Below are 22,289 nucleotides of genomic sequence, written 5' to 3' on the forward strand. Positions count from 1 at the left end.
CATGAATTTTAATACCTACTCCAAATTTTTCTTTTATTTCCTTTACTGCTTGCTCAATATACAGATTGAATAACATCGGGGAGAGGCTACAACCCTGTCTCACTCCCTTCCCAACCACTGCTTCCCTTTCATGCCCCTCGACTCTTATTACTGCCATCTGGTTTCTGTACAAATTATAAATAGCCTTTCGCTCCCTGTATTTTACCCCTGCCACCTTTAGAATTTGAAAAAGAGTATTCCAGTCAACATTGTCAAAAGCTTTCTCTAAGTCTACAAATGCTAGAAACGTAGGTTTGCCTTTTCTTAATCTTTCTTCTAAGATAAGTCGTAAGGTCAGTATTGCCTCACGTGTTCCAACATTTCGACGGAATCCAAACTGATCCTCCCCGAGGTCTGCATCTACCAGTTTTTCCATTCGTCTGTAAAGAATTCGCGTTAGTATTTTGCAGCCGTGGCTTATTAAACTGATAGTTCGGTAATTTTCACATCTGTCAGCACCTGCTTTCTTTGGGATTGGAATTATTATATTCTTCTTGAAGTCTGAGGGTATTTCGCCTGTCTCATACATCTTGTTCACCAGCTGGTAGAGTTTTGTCATGACTGGCTCTCCCAAGGCCGTCAGTAGTTCTAACGGAATGTTGTCTACTCCGGGGGCCTTGTTTCGACTCAGGTCTTTCAGTGCTCTGTCAAACTCTTCACGCAGTATCGTATCTCCCATTTCGTCTTCATCTACATCCTCTTCTATTTCCATAATATTGTCCTCAAGTACATCGCCCTTGTATAAACCTTCTATATACTCCTTCCACCTTTCTGCCTTCCCTTCTTTGCTTAGAACTGGGCTGCCATCTGAGCTCTTGATATTCATACACGTGGTTCTCTTCTCTCCAAAGGTCTCTTTAATTTTCCTGTAGGCAGTATCTATCTTACGCCTAGTGAGATAAGCTTCTACATCCTTACATTTGTCCTCTAGCCATCCCTGTTTAGCCATTTTGCACTTCCTGTCGATCTCATTTTTGAGACGTTTGTATTCCTTTTTGCCTGCTTCATTTACTGCATTTTTATATTTTCTCCTTTCATCAATTAGATTCAATATTTCTTCTGTTACCCAAGGATTTCTAGCAGCCCTCGTCTTTGTACCTACTTTATCCTCTGCTGCCTTCACTACTACATCCCTCAGAGCTCCCCATTCTTCTTCTACTGTTTTTCTTTCCTCCATTCCTGTCAATTGTTCCCTTATGCTCTCCCTGAAACTCTCTACAACCTCTGGTTCTTTCAGTTTATCCAGGTCCCATCTCCTTAATTTCCCACATTTTTGCAGTTTCTTCAGTTTTAATCTACAGGTCATAACCAATAGATTGTGGTCAGAGTCCACATCTGCCCCTGGAAATGTCTTACAACTTAAAACCTGGTTCCTAAATCTCTGTCTTACCATTATATAATCTATCTGATACCTTTTAGTATCTCCAGGGTTCTTCCACGTATACAACCTTCTTTCATGATTCTTAAACCAAGTGTTAGCTATGATTAAGTTGTGCTCTGTGCAAAATTCTACTAGGCGGCTTCCTCTTTCATTTCTTAGCCCCAATCCATATTCACCTACTATGTTTCCTTCTTTCCCTTTTCCTACACTCGAATTCCAGTCACCCATTACTATTAAATTTTCGTCTCCCTTCACTATCTGAATAATTTCTTTTATTTCATCGTACATTTCTTCAATTTCTTCATCATCTGCAGAGCTAGTTGGCATATAAACTTGTACTACTGTAGTAGGTGTGGGCTTCGTATCTATCTTGGCCACAATAATGCGTTCACTATGCTGTTTGTAGTAGCTTACCCGCATTCCTATTTTCCTATTCATTATTAAACCTACTCCTGCATTACCCCTATTTGATTTTGTGTTTATAACCCTGTAGTCACCTGACCAGAAGTCTTGTTCCTCCTGCCACCGAACTTCACTAATTCCCACTATATCTAACTTTAACCTATCCATTTCCCTTTTTAAATTTTCTAACCTACCTGCCCGATTAAGGGATCTGACATTCCACGCTCCGATCCGTAGAACGCCAGTTTTCTTTCTCCTGATAACGACATCCTCCTGAGTAGTCCCCGCCCGGAGATCCGAATGGGGGACTATTTTACCTCCGGAATATTTTACCCAAGAGGATGCCATCATCATTTAATCATACAGTAAAGCTGCATGTCCTCGGGAAAAATTACGGCTGTAGTTTCCCCTTGCTTTCAGCCGTTCGCAGTACCAGCACAGCAAGGCCGTTTTGGTTAATGTTGCAAGGCCAGATCAGTCAATCATCCAGACTGTTGCCCCTGCAACTACTGAAAAGGCTGCTGCCCCTCTTCAGGAACCACACGTTTGTCTGGCCTCTCAACAGATACCCCTCCGTTGTGGTTGCACCTACGGTACGGCCATCTGTATCGCTGAGGCACGCAAGCCTCCCCACCAACGGCAAGGTCCATGGTTCATGGGGGGAGGGACTTTCGATATATGAGAAATTATTGGAGAAATGGCTCCATTCTGTGTACAAACAGAACATTTCTAGAATGTTGTGCAGCCTCAGGTTCAACAATGACTGCAAATTCGTGGTTTGGCACTGTCCCACTATTGTGTTTCAATCTTCAATTGGTCATATGAAGTGTACTTGTGAACAAGAACGCCGGTTAGGTCATAGTTCATAACGATTAAAGTCCCTATTCACGTAAAAAGGAAATTAGGCATATTTGAAATCGTCGTTCAGGAGATAGATGAGCAGATAAAACTGCATTACATGATATGCTACAGTATGCTGTGGCAATATGGAAGCTCATATAACGTGGTATAGTTACAGCTTCACTACAGACTGCGCCTTTCAGTACTCCCCATACAAAGGACTAAGGAAGAGTCAAATCAGAGGACCTGGCTGGCCATTCCACTTTACATAGTCAGTTTAAGTAATACACCAAACTACTGTCATAAATCTGGTACCGCGCACCGCGAAATTTGAATCCCCGCCAGATGCATTGGACGCCTTCCGCAATCGAAGGAGAAATGTCTGGGGACAGTTAAATGTATGGACCACGGTATCTCAGTCTGGAAGTGTTATGTGATGACAACACCTGCCGTGAAAGCCTTCATTCTGTGCGCTCAGTGTTTATGTTGCTACGAGAGACCAATGTGATTGGCAGCAAACATGTTGGAACCATATACACCATCGGTTCCAGTGGTGTCTCGTCTAGAAGAAGAGGTATAATTTTCAGAAGAGAGTGTGTATGTGTATTTTCACTCAATACTCCGGGTATGAAATAAGGTCCTTGTGGAATTTCCCATGGTGCCACAGCATATGATTATCTGCGCGGCCGTTGGGGCTGTATCTTCGAAACTGGGGTGATTTTCCGCTGCCTAATAGTGCCTATTACATAAATTTGCTTTGGTCAAATGGCTTTGAGCACTATGGGACTTAACATCTGAGGTCATCAGTTCCTTAGAACTTGCTTTGTTGATAAAGAGCACACACTGAGGAATTGTAGCGTTGTCTGCCACGCACGACATATCAAACTGAAAGAATTCCAGACGACAATCGAAATAATGTCCTCCGAATACCTGATGTTGTGACGATGATACAAGTGCAAGTCATGCTGATGCAAGATGCAAATGACACTCATCAGCCCTATCCCATATTCCTTGGAAATACGTCCCGCGCCACCAATCCGATTGAGTAGTGTCAGAGCTATAACAGCTCTTTCGTATCTTCTGTCAGTTGGAATCTTCCATTTCACCCTCATTTTCATGTTGAAACTACCTGTTAACCCTAGTGAACTAACAGCTCACACAAGTGTCTGGCATGATCAACAACGACGGTCAGAATAGACATTTCTGTACTGCTGCACCATTTCGAAAGCATTTTTTTATATTAACCACAAAAATATAGGCTGACAACTATCTCCTCATTGGTGTACATGTCTAAAGTCTACTTGGAAAGAATGTTGAGCAGGACGGGTCCTACCATATATGGCACTGTTCCTGTTAACTATGCAGTGCAGACAAGTCAACAGTCAAAAAGACTGATACCACTATGTGGCCTCGTAAGACTGTATTTGCGATGCAATAGCCAATCAGCCAACTTGCTTTTCAGTTTTGGATTACTTCTCTGAGTATTTTACAAGCAGATTCGACCGCAAAATTAACAAGCATTATACCACTTTATCTTTTCAAGTGCTTTCAGATGCCATTAAAGGCAGTAAATCATTCCATTTAAAAAATCATACTCGTGTCAGTATCTCGGTCAATTTAAGAGTTAAGACTCATTATCATATTCCAAAGTTAATGCCCCTTAGTGTCCTACCTCGACTCGGTATCTGCAACAGTTCACAAAATAAAAGGGTTGTTGCTTCTTATGTGACTCTCCCTGTGTAACATTTATGTATACTGAGATACAGTATGCAAGAATTTCCCTGTGAAGTAAAATATATTGCAATGAAGTTTTGCTGAAACATGTAGCACATTGTTGCAGCTTGGGGGAGATTTGTTACTGTTTTTACGGTTTCGAGACGTTTTGTTACGGAATCGGTCTCTTTGTTACAGTTTGGAGGCATTCTGTTACAGTTTGAGGCCATTTGTTATCATTTTAGGAAACGTTGTTACGATTTCATTGTAACGTGGTAATTTGTAACATATTAGACGTAAAATGTAGATGTATGGGCTGAAGTGTAATGTAGCTTGCATTTTCCCATCATATTATCACCTCATGTAAAATATTCAATGTTCACCCTAGATTGAAATCCTTAGAATCTAATTATAGTAGAACATAAATCAAAGTGGATAACTTAGCAACGAACTTTCGCTGTGGAAGATTTCACAACGAAGATTTCACTTTGGGCTGATGTGTAATGCATGTGTAAGAATATGTGTGTATGCTTCAGACCAATACAAGTAACACGGGCATTTACCAAAATGATTTAGAAATCCTGCGGAAATATTCGATGTTTATGTCTGTTCTTTATGTTTGTTGAGATATAGGACACTCACCGCCAATTATAACGAAATGTCTTCTGTCTTTCATCAGGATGAGTGTTTGTGGTACAAGGACCACAGCATGCTATGCTTTGGTGTATATTGCTCACTGTAATGGCTGTCTGATACATATAGTTCTCACACTCTAGTTACCTGTTACTGTGTGCTATTGGGTATTGGGTATCGCAGTTATCTACAAACGAATTGAAGGAAATACCCTAAAGTGAGTGGTTGTACCAAACTCTTAACAGACACTCCAATATCACATCTGGTATGCTACTTGCAAAAACGTGTGTTTCATTCATTTACTTGTAGCGATACTGAGTTAGTGACATGAAATGGTGAGATTCTGCCAGGAGTAAGCAACATTGCTTTTTACCACTTGCCTGCCATTTTTTGCTGGAAAGAGAGATCAAGGCGAGAGAGTATTCTGTTGTGTTCGCAATGCTAGTGAAACATCAGCAGTATACTGCTGAGTTTTAAACCCACTTGTAATGACAACTTGTGTACTGATAGTAACAGCCTCTTTTTGAGAGTTCTCTACATAAAACTACACAATACCACAGCGGTTACACTGGAGAAACAATAAAATTCCCTGTACGCCTGCACTATACTTCTGGTAGGATGGGTGTCTGTGAACTCTTAAAACATTCTACGCTGTTCGGACCTCAGATGCTGATGGTTTTCCATTTGTCTATTTCCCCCAAGACGCTGGCTTCCATCATGTTTTCCACTAAGATGTATATTGATAGTTGTCAGTATAACGGCTAACGAACTTTTAAAGGCCAACAGTTTACTACATAACCAGAAGCAGATTTGAAATACGTAAAACAGGCATACAATACCATTATCGGGACTTCCAATGATTTGAAGGATATAACATCAACGAAATCGTAAATGTAGTCTTTTTGAGACGATGTATCGCTAAAAATGTGAAATAATCGTATTTACTCGAGCTACTCACCTAAGTATTTAGTTCTTTCATAGTTTCTCACACTTTACTACATCTACCATAGTTTTATGATGTGCTGTATCATTCAATTTTACACAAATCATGTGACGCCATATTGTACGTGGAAACATGGAAGAAACCATTCCCACTCTTCTTTGCTGCTACGCACAATCTGCTGACGAGTTGTACCTACTAAGTGTCATGTAAATTGTTATAGTACGCCTCTCTATTTTGGCCATCTGCAAACTTGATCAGCATAATACATTGAACGTAAGCGCCTGTTCAGTGGAGATGTCTTAGAAATCTTGTGAAAACATGAGACGCTTTAATCACAGTTTTTGATACCTGTCGAACAGTTTAAAGCAACTGAGATACAAGAAAATGGTTTGTGGACATCTTCCATTCACTTCTGGGACTAAACAGAGAAGTTCATGGATTAAGTATAAAACTTAATCACATGACAATTATGCTCCTCTAAGGACCGGAGAAATAAGAAGGAAACCTAAGCCTTAGCTCACTGAAGAAATATAAAACCTCATAAATCTCAGTGGCGGTGCACATCAGGAATACAAATTGCATCTTATGACTGAAAATTGTAGCAGCGGAACTGAGTCACTGAGTCTGTAAGACACGATAAACACAAGCATACGATACGACAACAAAAGACCAGCTGTCCTAAGGAAAACCCGCTTGGTCTCAGTATAAGCAAAGTGAAAGTAGTAGCTGATCCAACTGCTGCAGCTAAAAACTGAATCAGAGCTTCGTGTTACCTACAACTATAATTGAACCACAAACTAACAGAGACTTGCTGATTACTTTATGGGGCTAAACGACTGCAGCCACGAGAAATTCTCTCTAAAGGATGTAACTTGCAATACCACCAAAAGGTATCTCCCTGACACAATGGCGTCACAATCCAAATGACGAAACTTCTTATTGGTCTACTAATGCTTAGTATAACAAAAATCTTCACAGACTCTTGCAGGCCTGCAAACAGAAATGGTTAAGCCATTACCTAGAAACAAGGAGCACACTGTGATTACCGACCTATTTGCATTCTTCTTGCACTGTCCATTGTCTGTGAATGTATAGTCCTTGACCAGCTAACAAGCTACCTAATAACAAATAACCTACTAGAAACATACCATTCAGGTTTCCGTAAACATCGCAGCAGAACATCTGCCATAATCACAGTAACAGATGACCATACTTCAGCAAATCCTTTGAGACTGTCGACTTTGATATTTCAAATTCCAGACCTAGTAGCTTAAATGTCTCGCCAAATGAGGTACGATTGCTTCACTCAAACCTGACGTTTCGCCAGTAGTTCTTCATGTCCAGCATTGTGAAGTCACAATAGAGGCAGGTAGAATCAGGCGTTCCCCATGGTTCGGTATTAACTCCTACACTAGTTTCATTGTTTGTGAATGATATACCATGTGTTTTGTCCCACTGCGTGTAACCTATGTTCGGTCACGACCTCCAGCTGTATCTATATGCAAAACAAATACACCCGAAGAAAGCTATCTACAGTCTCAATTGCTAATGCTATGGGTTAAAGCTCAACCCATCCAAAACACAAGCGGTACTGGTTCGTCATTCTAGGCACATTATCCGGAAATATGGGGAATCTCTACAATCTTTAACCCTAAATTGGACAAATATCAACTTCTCTCCTTCAGAAAAGAGTTTTGGTGCAATAAAAGACCAAAATCTAACGTGGACTGAGCATGTAACTGGAATGTACAAGAAGGTATCAGTATCACCATACCATACAAAAATATAAGATGCCCTTCCCGTTTAATTACAGCTAAGTTATCGTTGAAGGTCTTCCCGAGGAAGACAACATGGCTGAAACACCCGTTCCCATCAGAGCAAAATCTATACTATCCTACTCCATTGTTCGGCTACTTCCTCGAGGTCCTTCTTGGTGGCAGGAACTCGAGTCTGGAATAACCTCCTGCAGGATAGTAAACTGAATAACATCTCCTTCTTCAGAAGATAGTTAATGACATGTGTACCAAAGCAACAATAATGATTGCCGTTCTCCCTGTATGTACTTGTTTTCTTTGTACATCCTTCTTTCTAACCAGAGTTTCCTCCTTTCCCAGTATTCTTAGTTGGTGTAATCTCAGTAAACTTCCTTTTCCTGGAACTCTCTATATTAGAAATTATTTATTTTGTACAGCTATAAATTCTTTTTATGTTGCCACCATCATTATTCTTATTGCTGTAATTATTCTTGTCACAAATGTTATTACTATTAGGAGCAGCAACAGAAGTAAACCCGGAGATTAACTTCATTAGTTCATAGTCGATGTTTCTTGCTCACATTGTCATTGTAGACAGTCAAACCATTTTAAATTTGTGTGGAGACTTCAGCTTATAAGATGTGATTTTTTGTTCTGGTCTTTGGCAGAATTGGGGATACCCTTAACGTGTTGATTCATTGGATAACACTGCCACATGTGTGAATTGCGCATATTGTACTCTCTGCATTGTTCTCCATTAAACTCGTTTAACTTACAGCCATTCACCAAATATTCTAGGTTACAGTTCGTTTCATTTTGTGTAAATTACTGAACTAGAGCTCTAGACCAACAATGTCCCATGCAGTATTCCTTGACAGACTCTAATGTACCTGCAATTCGCTAAATCCTTTTCAATGTAAAAATGTGAAGCGTTTTCCGCACCACACATTTTCCTTTTAATTAACAAAAACACATTCTGACTAGTAGCATGCATTCAGCTCCTATATACACTACAACTCTCATTAATTTGTGAGACTGGAGGACTAGCTACACGAGCCCTCTTGCTAGACTGCTTGTTGCTATCTAACAGCGGGCTGGGTGGATGAAGAGAAAATATCGAGGGTTCGATTTCAGTCCAACAAGCGACCAGGTAAGTACGAGTCCAGCCAGACCGAGCCCACTTGCCTGGATAAGCCTTATACAACTGAAGTGCGACAGATTCTCCAGCAGTTGCCCGCTAATGACTGTGCCACCTCAACAGCCATGCATCCCATCGGCTTGCAAAACATCTTGAGATTAGGGTCTCTTGTATAGAGGTTTTTACCATACTAATGATCTGGCCTGTCAAACCATGATCCAAGTTCACTGAGGCACACAACGTTCCACCGCTGCACTGCAGAGTGCTAGCTGAAGCATGCGAAGAACTTTCGGTGACAGAGGACTGGGGTGCTTAACAGTCCACACTTCAGATACTCTGGCGTTACAGGGCCCCTTTCTAGAAAATAAACGTTCAACTCCTGATTGCTCGACATTATCACGGCATATATTATGCGAGGAATTCAGTTGTAGCACGTGACAATATCTGTGAGAATAGATTCTTACCTTTCCTGCAGTGCCGATTCAAAGCCTGGAGTGGAATTGCTTTTTAGTTCCATGCCTCGTCTCTCTCTTTAGCGAGGGAAGCCTCGCTCGGCAGTTGGTTGTGGTTACAATCGGTGGTAGTGCATCAATGCAGATGGTGTGAACGGAGGTGTGGGGGCCCCTGGCGGAGTGTTGCACAGTGACAGGAAGACAACGCGAACAATGCTGCATGCATGTTTGCTTGCCTGCTACTGCCTGCAGAGTACGCACGCACAGGCCTGCGTCCTATATGAGGGGACGTACAGACATAGTAACAGCTCTGTAGACACGATCTCAGGACATCGGCAGCAACATGCACTGTATTATATGCACTACAGGTGTGCTTGTTATTTGAAATACGCCCATAAAAACGTTCATATCCTATGTTAAACAACACCAATCCTCCTCCGGTGTCTAAATAATTACATCAGGCTGTAAGCATAGAATAAATATATCATGCACGTAAGTACATACAATTCTTTAAAATACACCTGGGGATCCTTAAAATCTGCGATGTGTTATATTAACGTTCCTATTGCTCTATGTTTATTTGCATAGTGTAGCTCCTACATACCTGAAGTCATCTGCCAAGTAAATGTGTTTAATTGGTCTTGTAACCAGTTCATAAGCATCACAGTCCTTCCTGTCTGCTTTCAGTAATAGCGACAATGATTCACAGTTTAATAACACAGAATAAAAATTTCGCTCTTCGGTGTAGCTTGCGCTGATGTGAAACTCCTGGCAGATGATAAGTGTGTGTCAGACCCAGACTTGGACCTGTGAAGTTTAAAAGGTATGAGATGAGGTATTGGTGAAAGCTGTGAGAGTTGTGAGGACAGGTCGTGAGTCGTACTTGGATAGCTCAATCGGTTGAGCACTTGACCACGAAAGACAAGAGATCCCAGCTTCGAGACACAGTCTAGGACACAGTTTTAACGTGCAACTATTTTACAATTTAATTGAGTTTAAGTGACCTTGTAAATCAACCCACAAGTGTGCAATCGCTTTCGTTCGTGTAATAATACACGATACATAGGAGTTGTTTCATTTTTGGCGAAGGGAAAGGGGATTGTAATATCACATAGGTGGCCATTTTTTTGGGAATCAATATCTTTTTTGGAACGTCTGAATATGGCATCATATATGGAGGCATCTTGCCCAGATATGACCTTTTAACCCTTCATCATGTTGATGGACTTAAGGGTTCTTTGCTGATTTGACGTTAGACTCTCACAAATAACCCATCATGGATGCCATCTTTATGATGTTGAGGGATAATTCCATCAGGTTTGTGATGTTATGGTTCCACCATACAGATTGTGTCGAATTTGATAATGATGTCATAGTGTCAGCCATATTGGATACATATGACAACTATTTAAGTTGGACTAATACCTACAACCAACAGGACAACACACTTTCGAATTTCTCACTACTTATACCTAACCCAATTGGCCTTGATAAGTGAGGAAAGAGGGGGGCAAAGGTAGAGGGAGGTAAGGGGTGACCCTGACCTTGGCCTTGGATGAATCTGGGAACAGAAGAGAGCAAGCCAGAAAACCGCACTGTTCCACTACTGCCATGTGTGAATTATTCTCTGAAAATGTCCACCAGGGTGTTAAGCTTGACATTCAGTTCACACAGTATCTCTTCTCCCACACAGTGGCCGGATTTTGTGCATACAGCACTGAAGAGACTTTATGGTTCTAGATGTTGTGGTCATCAACATGAACAGTGGCTATCCTTGCAGTCCATTTTCAGTTCCTGTACTTCCCAACTGCATCCTTGATCTGATTGTGGAGGACGATAAGCAGATCTATAATACCTGCATACCTCATCAGTTGCCATTCAGGCCACACTGGAATCTTCTCCAAAATCCCTTCTATGATGTTCAGTCAGAGCTGACCTGATGCTTTGTTGGAGGAAAGTGGGGGGGAAGTGGTGCATTGCTATCCTGTATAGTTGCCACTTTACCTGTCGTCAAAGGAAAGTTAGTGTTAAAATTGCCTCTACACCAACTTCCTCAGGGTCCTACCTGCAGTATGTTTTGTACATGCCACCATTCCTCCTACATCCATAGCTCAACACTTCCTCCTTTCTGGCCACAGTTCCCACCTACCACCCATACCTTAACATGTGCAAGTACTCCCCAGTCCATCACCCCTACCCCCCACTCCTCTTCCCCGACTCTGATACTGTGCTTCATCCATATCTACAAAACTCTATTGGCACCACACCTCATACTTGACATCCTTAGCCCAAACCGAACACTTTGTACATTCACCATTCTGAATCAGCACAGCTACTTACATCTCTTGCCGTCCATGTCATCCACTTTTTATCACTTGTCCGAATGTCATTAATGAACCATTTAAAACTTCTTATAACGAATTCCTACTTGTGTCTTTCTGTGTTGCCAGTCTTTTGACAGTATGATGCGGTCCACCACGATTTCTCCCCTGTGCCAATCTTCCAAGTGCGACACCTCGAATTCTTTGATTTTCTTCCATTCGTTTTTTTCACAGTACATCATCCACTTCCATGCAATGCTGTGCTCCAAATGTACGTACACGGAAATGTCTTCCAGTAATTAAGACCAATGTGTGACTTAATTAGACTTCTTTCAACGAGGAATGCCCTCTTTGCGTTTCCTCGACTACGCTTTATGCCCTCCATACTTCCTCATTAATGATTTATTTTGCATCCAACATAGTAAAATATATTTTCTTCAGCTAGATCGCGGCCCCACTTTTGATAAGTTTACCACTAATATCAAGTCTGCTACTCTTCATTACTTTCGTCTTTCTTCGGTATACTCTCAACCCATAGTATGAGCTTCTTAGGCTGGCCATTCCATTTAACAGGCCCTGCAATTTTCTCTCACTTTCACTGGGAATAGGAAAGCGATGTGTGAAATGTATCATTTATCCTTTCAGCTTGAATTTTTATCTCACTTCTGAATCTTTCTTTTAATTCCGTCATTTTTTTAAATGTACGGATTAAAGGGTAGGGGCGAAAAGTTGGATCCATAACACACACTTCTTTTGAACTTGAAACCTTTGTTCTCGGTCTTCCATTGTTATTCTTCTTCTTGGTTCTCGTACATATTGCGTATTCTCTTTTTTCCTAAAGCTTGAAGGGTCTCTATGTTATGCTCTTCATGAGATTTTGTTTAAAGTAACATCACCTCAATTTAATGTGTAATTAGTAAATTTCCTCCGATGTATAATAAATGTGCAGCTGAGTGTGTTCTTATCAGACACGGTTTATATATTTTCATACACGGTACTGAACGTATCTGCTAACTGTCTAACTAAGATGCACTTGTGCTAAATCCATTGAGTTTTGCTACTTCTCTTCGACCCAAAATGATGCTTACAGTGATTCACTGCCATACTTCACTGTATCTGTCCTTTCTTTTCTATCCTGCGATAATAAAATGATTGGATGTGTGTGTGCAATTATGAATTCCATGTGTATATTCTTGGTAATAGAGCACTCTGCCACGGTGACAGTATGGCCAACTTTAGCGTATGCCTGTTGGGTAGCAAAGAGGTCCTGGTCTATCCTTTTGTGTAAGCTGGCCCAGTACTCTAGGTTTGCTCTCTGGTCACTTCCATTGCAGAGACAACCCCCGGTTTCGTGAAGGGAGTTCGTCACTGTTCGCTGGGAGCTTGGTAAAATCGATTACTCGTAAGAACTTCTCCAATTAGTTTGGTTACTGTTTTAATTTGTGTAAGGTCAGCGTAAAGTTAAAACCTAACATCGTGAGTGTTGAATACTTGAAAATTTAGGTGATTTCATAGACTATTGTGTGATTCATCCAGTCACTTGAACTTGTGGAAATGTGTCAAAATGCGTAACGATTCACTACACTCAGCTTCTCAGTTTTCTGACAGCGATTGCGTAAGACTGTTATAGTACCACACTGATTTTCAATTCGTTTTATTCCCTCCCTTCCATTTTTCGGTAGTTGCCTAGTTAGTTACCACAATATGTTAATGCTAACGTTTAGGAGCCTTCAGCTTTGACATCTTGTTAGTTTCGTGATAAATTCAGTGCATTTCTAATCTGTTTATCCTTAAATTTTACATGCTCTTTCGTTCATGTTTCGATCTTTGTTTGTGTATTCCAACGGTAACTTTACATATTTACCCTGCGAGGAGCAAGTTCTCTTTGCTAGGCATATGTGCTCGTGATGGAAGTCTTTTGTTTTTGATTTTTCTCTATGTAAATCTCATCAACCGCATTTGAGTGTAAAGTGTGTGTATGGTGAACCCATATTTTGATTCTCCCGTTCCATAAACGACGAATTTCGTTGCAGATTCGGATACGATTTCTGTCATTTATCAAGTATCGAATTTAGTATATATGACGCACCAACAATCGTCACGTTTTACTATGTTCGCAAGCGTTTTTGTTTAAGTTCTCGAATTTGATAATCGATTCATTTTTACCTGAAATTATATTGAGCCCTTCCATAACAAAGTCATCCCACGCCTCATCCTATAGAATTTCCTTGCGCAATACCTTAGTACAAGCCATCGTTTTTCATAAATTATGCGTCAATTAAATTAGTCCAAGGTTACGATGCAGAGCCGCAACTACCAAACTAGAGCCAAGATTATTCATGCTGCAGTCGCAATCTTTAAGCGAGGAAATTCCCGCGAAATACGGAAGCTAGCTGTAGTAGCAGCGATCATTCTGTTTCTCTATTTAATATTACACCCCTTAAAAACCTTTTGAGCTTATTTCAAGTTTCACGAGAATTTAGGACACCGTGACCAATTTCACATTGTTAAGCAGTTTTTCTAGGTCCACAAATCCTACGAAAGCATCATATGTTTTTCTTGGGTCGTCCCTCCACTCACAAACATAGCTTCAGAACTAACTCTCTGGTACCTTTCAACTTTCCTAAAATAAAACTGATCGTTATTTAATCTTCCCTCAGCCTTATCTGCATATTACGGTAGATTGTTATAAGAGACAGCTTTGATTTAGAAGCGAAACCTTTCTTTTGTCCCTCAGCTGACAACTGTAGAGCCTTCAATAGCCAGTATTCGGGAGGATAACGGTTCAAACCCGTGCCGGCCATTCAGATTAAGGTTTTGTATGATTTTTCTAAAGCGCTCCTGGCAAATGCCAGGAATTTCCTTTCAAAGGGAGCGGCCGATATCCCTCCCCATCCTTGACACAATCCGAGCATTTGCTCCGTCTCTAATGACCTCGATGTTGACGGGACGTTAAACTCAATCTTCCTTCCTTCAATATCCAGCTGAAGTCCTTTAGATGAGGCTGGGCTACATAATGTATATTGGCGAATAACACGATCTGTGTTAACGTTGTATAGGAAAGTTTAAAGTCTCTGTGATTCTTGAGTTTCTCCAGGCGTATTTGATAATCAAAATATCCACGGGTGTACTGCCGGTCTACAGTGTCCAACGGGCAAAATATTTCGGCGATCATACATGTTTCCATCATCAGGTGAACTGACGGACTGAGCTCCTGTGAACGTTCCGGTACGGAGATCAGTACGCTATGGCTGCTCAGGGGGAACTGGGTTCGGTCGCGGAGGTGGCCGATTTAAATACCCTCCGCCCGCGGCGCACTCCCACCGCCGTCCGCGCCCCGCGCCACGGTCGCGCGGTGGAACAGATTGCGACGGCGTCTCAGATGACGTCGGTGTGGAGGCTCTGTCTGACCCCACTTCTCTGTGAACGGTGGTGGCAGCTGTCTGCGTGCAAATACAGATCAGTGTGCGTTGTCTTCTGATACGCCCCATGACCTAGGGAGGGGGTACTTAAAACTCTAGTACATAGGGCGCGCACTATCTCTGACGCAGAGAGTCTACCCCAGGATTTGGAACATCTGGGAATTGTATTTCGAAAAAATGGGTAATCAGAGTGGCAGATTCAACGTGCTCTCCGCCCTACCACTACAGCACAACCTGTGGAGATGGATGAAATCACGACAGAAGAGGTAGGCACTGCGTTTATTCCATATACAGGGGCACTCTCGGGGAAAATCGACCGCATTTTGAAGAAACGCCGGGTCGGAACTGTGTTTAGCCATCCGAATAAAACTTGTGCATTGGTGGGGATCGACAAAGATGACTTCGGTTTGAGGAAGGCCCGCGTGTACCAGATTCCGTGTCAATGCGGCAAGTCGTATATTGTTCAGACGATGCGTACCGTCGAGGATCGATGCCGTGAACACCAGAGGCACACTCGACTGATGTATCCGAGCAAGTCGGCGGTCGCTGAACATATAGTTGTGACGACCACGGCGGACAGAGCCATCACACCGACGTCATCTCAGACGGCGTCGCAATCTGTTCCACCTCGCGACCGTGGCGCGGGGCGCGGACGTCGGTTGAAGCGCGCTGCTGGCGGAGGGTATTTTCTTGTGGTTGGCAGGAGAGCCAACCCGTATACTAAAAGGAGGCCGAAATGCACGCGTTTTAGCTCACGCAGGCTAGCGTGAGGTCTGGAATATGACAAGGGAATTAGAATTGAGAAAAACGGACGTAGCTGGTGAAATACTTAACTTTAATCCATTAATGGAGAACGTCGCTGTTGACGGTACATGATTTACAACATCAATAGAAACTGATCATGGCGCCTTGCTAGGTCGTAGCAAATAACGTAGCTGAAGGCTATGCTAACTATCGTCTCGGCAAATGAGAGAGTATTTTGTCAGTGAACCATCGCTAGCAAAGTCGGCTGTATAACTGGGGCGAGTGCTAGGAAGTCTCTCTAGACCTTCCGTGTGGCGGCGCTCGGTCTGCAATCACTGATAGTGGCGACACGCGGGACCGACGTATACTAACGGACCGCGGCCGATTTAAGGGCTACCACTTAGCAAGTGTGGTGTCTGGTGGTAACACCACGTATTTAAATCGGCCGCCGCCGCGACCGAACCCAGTTCCCTCTGATCAGCCATAGCGTACGTATCTCCGTGCCGGCACGTTCACAGGAGCTCAGTCCGTCAGTTCGCGTGATGATGGCGACATGTATGATCGCCGAAATATTGTGCCCGTTGGACACTGCAGACCGGCAGCGCACCCGTGGATATTTTGATTTTTAAGTCTCTGTTCAACATCCTGAGTCAGCACAGTGCCTTGCAGAACACAAATGGTGCCCACAGGTGCGTGACGACTTTGGGGAATTCATGGCTCCACGAGATGTGCCCGTGCTGCTCAGTCGCAGCCGCACCCTGCGGCGCTTCGTGCTGGCCTACCTGTCGCTGGGCGTGTGTGACGTCACCATGTGGCTGACGTTCCCCATGAGGGGCGCGGGCCTGCCGCTGGACGTCGTACTGCCCTTTGATACGGCGCACCCCGTCGGTTGGGCCGCCGGCTGGCTGTACTGCGCCTTTATCACGGTTCACGCCATTGTGATGAACATGATGGTTGACGCGTTCAACGTTAGCCTCATGGCGCAGCTCAGCATGCAACTCGTCATTCTAGGAAGAAAGATTAATGACTTGGCCAACGACGCCGAAAGCATGGCATCATCACCGCCACAGACAGCATTTGAGGGAGATGAACAACCACGGACGTTTTGTTCTCGCATGTACAATCGCTACTCGTCGAAGAAGATCAACGATCATAATCAGAGAATGAATTCCCTAGCACTGGATGTAGAAACCAAAGAAATTCGGCAGTCTGAAGAACTTTCCAGCGGTAGTGATGTTCACTGTCGATTGAAAAAGATTATCCTGCACCATCAAACTATTATCAGGTAAGCACCTAAGTAGTTTGTGGGGCACATTATCAGCATTTAATAATTCTGACACAAATATAAACCCACATGTTTGTTAATATTCACTGATGACCAGTTCATGTAGATTCTTGAAACAGTTCATGGAACTGCTGAAGAAATTGTTTGTAGAAAATTCTTTACATAACATATGACCCGCGGTGTGTAATAAGAACTAGGTGATTCTGCAATGACAGAATGGTAGAGTGCAAACTTACTGGGGAGCGCAACAACTGCAACATGTGTAGCACCAAAGAGTGTATCTTCATTCGTGACAAGCTCACCAGAAAAAAATATTAATACCCATCTTTCATAAAACGGGAATGACAGCAAATGGTGTTGAGCTTTTCCTAGGTCGTCATGAGACCCTGCACTGCTGGTAGAAACCATGGCAGTGAAGTGGTTTCCGTGTGTCAGTCGGTTGCATGGAACCAGCCCAGAAAGATAGGTCGACGTGAAGACATGTGGGAGAATGGTAGAAAGAAGCATTTTCGTGTTTAGACGTGCCCATGACCACACCGTGAATGTTGATTTCCGTTGTCTTGCTCTATCAATGCGGGCTGGGTAAGGTGTCTAGAACGAATAGTGTACCACACACAACCATGTAATATTGGCGTATGAAAACTGGTCGTGAAAGGATTCTAACTCACAGAAAACGAAGACGAGTTGCATCCACCTTCTTACACAAGAAGTTGTGTGAGCTGTATTTTACAAAAAAATATCCACGATCATTTTACTGATGGCTAATTTAGGAAATCTGGCTAAATATTCGGGAGGATGACGGTTCAAATCCCTATCAAACCATGCACATTTGGGTTTCCCGTCATTTCCTAATTTCTCCAGCCAAATGCCATGACCATTCTTTTGAAGAGGGCACTGCCAACTTCTTCACCCATTATTTCGTAATCCTACCTTGCGCTCCGTCTCTAATGACCCCGCAGTCGACAGGACGCTAAACTCCAACCTCCCTTATTTCTATATTTTGGACTCAAACTTAATTATTCCTCTCCAAAACATAAAATAATCAGTGCAGAAGCCAGTGCAGGCTGCAGATCCTTTCTGGTAAGCCACACAAATCTGAAACTGTGTCTTATACAAAGGTAAAATTATGTTTGTTAATCCTTCTCGGACATTCATATTTTTAACAATTAAACAAATCGAAATGATTCAAAGCAAAATTTCTGTCACAGTAACTATTTCACGAGAAGTCTATTAAACCAAATTTGTTTGTAATATTGAGTGTGTACTTTTCTATGAGATAGTAATTAACGAGGAGATCACTCCCTCACACATTAACAGTAACCAAAATATTCCGTATGCTTGTGAACAAAGAAACATCTAAACTAAACGAGGAAATTAATATGCAGCTCTATATTCTTTGCGCAGTTCCATAATCACATGTACACATAAATGAACATACATATCCCACACTTTGCCAAATTTGCCTACTTTTTTACCTAGCTCGGTATTCGGGAGAGTTAGGAACACACACTTCTTTGTCGAAGGAAATATGGAACTTTTCGCAGAAGCCGTTTAGCCAAATAGGAGATCTATAGACAGCTGTGCTTTCGAGGAATGTTCGGATTAACTTTTTTGAAAATTAGTAGTACTGGTTAGTTAATTAAAATAAATCTTTATTTGCTGTTATAAATAAGAATTCTGTATGTGTTCTTTTATTTTAATTATTGGTTTAGTCATTAGTTTTAGTTGGTTTAGTGTAGTTCCTTATTACCTTATATATTTACTCTCCTGAAAACCTGGAAGATAAAAATATTTCGTTTTAATTACTACAGGAGAGCAGGAGATGTATTCCATAGCGGCGACCTCGCGGAAATTTCTCGTCGTTATCTGCTCCACCTGACATCTCTAAAATCTTTACTCACTACGCAGATCGTTCAGAACAACTGTGTGCTATGTTGTTTGATGATTCTGGATGATATGTCCAACAATTTAGCAACTTAAAGTTAATTAATTCGGAGATAGTGTCTCGACGAATTACGACCGTGGAAAATGCAGGTTCACACTATCGTTCCAAATTTCACCTCCGAGCGATCTACATCTCGTAATATCTGTACCGCGATAATTAACTAATTTCGGTATGGAGATATACACACCTTGAATACTTGAAGTTAATTGTTGGATTTTAGGTAATTTCCAAGAATGATTTCCTATCGAGGTGGCGGGGTCCAAACCATACATATCGAATATGTGATCGTAGATCGACCATGCGACTCTGGTGGCGGGCGTTATGAGTATGCTTATGGTGGTCGCTACAGCAACGACAAAACAAGAGCATTACAAAAATACTTTTAATTGCAAAGGAAACGACTTACCTTACTCGTCGTCGGTGTTGGAATCATGTGAAAGTCCATTACGGTGGTCTGGATGGATAATTTGGAAGAGTGGAACCATGAATTATTCCTGATACTCGTTCGTTTTCCGCACTGTCCACAATGAAATTGTAAACGTAATTCAGCACCGAAACTGTTCTTACGAAGTTTTACACACTTCGCACCATTACAGTCCACACAGTCCCTTCTTTCCCCGTCCAGTAGTACTCCATATTTGCGACAAAAAGTCGAACAATTTTCTACGCTGGTTAAACATGGAATTAGATTTATCCATGTGAGTGAATCCGCCGAAGAAACATCAAGAACACCAGACATTCCACTCACTAACCACATAAATCGTCTGGGATTCCCCAGCAATTTACAAATGATTCGAGGAGGTATGTAATTCAGAGCAACTAAGGGAACGACGGGAAACAGATAAAAATGACGATCACAAATAACTGATCACAACGCCCGCCAGCAGAATCGCATGATCGATTTACGATATCCCGTTCGATATGTATCGTTTGGACACCGCAACTTCAATAGGCTATTCAATAGGCAAATAACTATTTGAACATTTACTATATACCATAACGGCGTCTCACAACAATACAACCTCTCTCGTCTTATAATACGTCCGATCTTGCCATTTACTTCACAAAGAGTCCATGAAACAAAATCTTTGGTTCGGTAAGACACAGAGATGCGTTCGGAGCACGGGATGTCCGATTCTCGCAATCGGTATATGCCGTTCACCACAATAATAATTCGTCGCACGCAATTTAGAGCTTTGCATGCATTGGTACACCATAGCCGACAGATACATTGTGTGTTTATGTGCAGTGATTTTAATCATCTGTTTCAGAATCATATCTCGAAGAGCTTTGAATGCATTGGTACACCATTGCCGACAGATACATTGTGTGTTTATGTGCAGTGATTTCAGTCATCAGTTTCAGAAACATATCACGAAGTTGGAGAGATCTTCAGGCTCTAGGTACCCGCCTACGAGTGATTGGCTCAAGTGTAATGAGACAGCTAAGAACAGAGATGGTTTAATACTGTTTCGTGTTTTTTATTTGTCTGAACTCGGTAACACCTAACTTCAAAGCAATGTGGTACATGAATGTCATCAAACGAATAGGAACTATAGTGGTTTGGAGTGCTTTACCGAGTGAGATAGCGCAGTGTTCAGCACAACGGACTCGCTTTCGGGAGAACGACGGTTCAAACTCACGTCCTACCATCAAGATTTACCTTATCCGTGATATCCCCAAATCGCTCCAAATAAGTGCCGGGATGGTGTCTTTGCAGGGGCATGGCTAATTTCCTTCCTCATCCTTCAGACAGTCCGAGCTTCTGCTACATCTGTATTGACCTGGATGTCGGGATGTCGACAAAGGGATATACGTAATAGAAGAACAAGCTAAACATTTTCTTCTATAAAGAACACTCACACTAATACATGAAATCATGTGTATCGTGATATGTAGAGTTATTTCAGTACAGGCAGTGTTGAAATGGGTGTTATATAGTGACAGAACGACATTTTGATGCTGATATAACTGGTTGAGTGTTGAGAAAAGAAACAAGGGTGTTAGTTCCCAAGCAACAATGTCACATAGACTAGCAATGAGTAAACACAGAATTAAGGGAAGTATAATGCTTCAATACGTAAAAACTGTAACGGTAGTAGATCTGGTCCTGCTGAAGTCAGAAAGACAGAAAATGTAGAGCAGCATCGATGGTGCAGTAGTCGAGAAAGAAAATTAAGAGGGTGGTGACAAAAAGTAGCTGGTCAGTATCAGACTGCAGTTGAGAAACCACTGCAGAACACACAGCACCATAATGAGTAACTGCACATATCTCTGAACGCAGCAGCATAAGCAACGACACTCCTTGAGTAAATTGTTCCCCACTAGTCTCGGACCCGTTGTAGGACTGAAGGAAAACCCGAAATCAGAACAGAGGCATCGCTGAGGCTATTACGTCTATTACCACATTGAGAACTTTTATCGAAGCAGGCAGGTTATGACATATATTTTTTGGGTTTTGCCAAAATGTAGACATTGCGTTAGTGATTTTGGAGAAAAAACTGACGACTGGGACCTTGAGAGGGCGGTGGGGGAGGGAGAGCAATAACTCAGCTGTGGCAGCAGCTGCCAATCAGCACAGTGTTACTGCGTCCTGGGTGGTAAACACTGGTGCTGGAATGACAGATATAAGAAATTTACGCGACTAGGGTGTCATGGTCTCTAGATCTATTGTGAAACTTCCATCTTTCGTGTACTGACATCGCCCAAGGAACGTCGTTTACAGGTCTATATTATGAGGGATAAACGAGAATCAAAGCTACTGGCAGTGTTAGCTGACCACACTACGGTTGTAGCCTGTCGAAATGTTCAACCACATTGTTATCAGACAGTAGAAATTCAGCAGTCACGAATGGTGAAAGCCGCAAAGTATGATATGGTTCCTTGTACGATGGGGAGAGTTTCTCGGATATTCTCTTCTTTATTGAAGGATTTCTGAAGAGAACCCAATCAGCCTGTCGAACGGATGGTAGAATTGTACCATTAATTGTTGATTTTCTGTCTTATGGTTTTAAGTCTCCATACTAATGCTTTGACTTTACCTGAGTCAATATCTGCTGTCAGTTTTCTTAATTAGAAAAGAAACCTCATTTTCAATCTATACACAATCTCACAATGGGTTAAGCAGACGCGATCCATGAATTACGTTGCTGTGAGCAGGTATAATATACGGCAAACACTTATCCGAACCATTATGGTTCTTACAGACATAATAAGAAATTGCTAAATTATGATGTCGTTTACCCATTCTATCCTTCCACTTGCCTTAGGATGAAAA

The 22,289-nt window shown here is 42.1% G+C and overlaps 1 protein-coding gene across 1 annotated transcript in view; it reads left to right on the forward strand.

Moving 5' to 3' along the window:
• LOC126278952 (odorant receptor Or2-like) overlaps window positions 1–22,289 on the forward strand; it is a 60,551-nt gene that overhangs the window by 17,212 nt on the left and 21,050 nt on the right. Inside the window, exon 2 of the mRNA XM_049979231.1 lies at window positions 16,472–17,067. Within this exon, the coding sequence (XP_049835188.1) occupies window positions 16,472–17,067 (596 nt within the window). The remainder of the gene's footprint in view (window positions 1–16,471; window positions 17,068–22,289) is intronic.

Source organism: Schistocerca gregaria, chromosome 6 (assembly GCF_023897955.1).
Source record: "Schistocerca gregaria isolate iqSchGreg1 chromosome 6, iqSchGreg1.2, whole genome shotgun sequence".
NCBI classification, from domain to species: domain Eukaryota; kingdom Metazoa; phylum Arthropoda; class Insecta; order Orthoptera; family Acrididae; genus Schistocerca; species Schistocerca gregaria.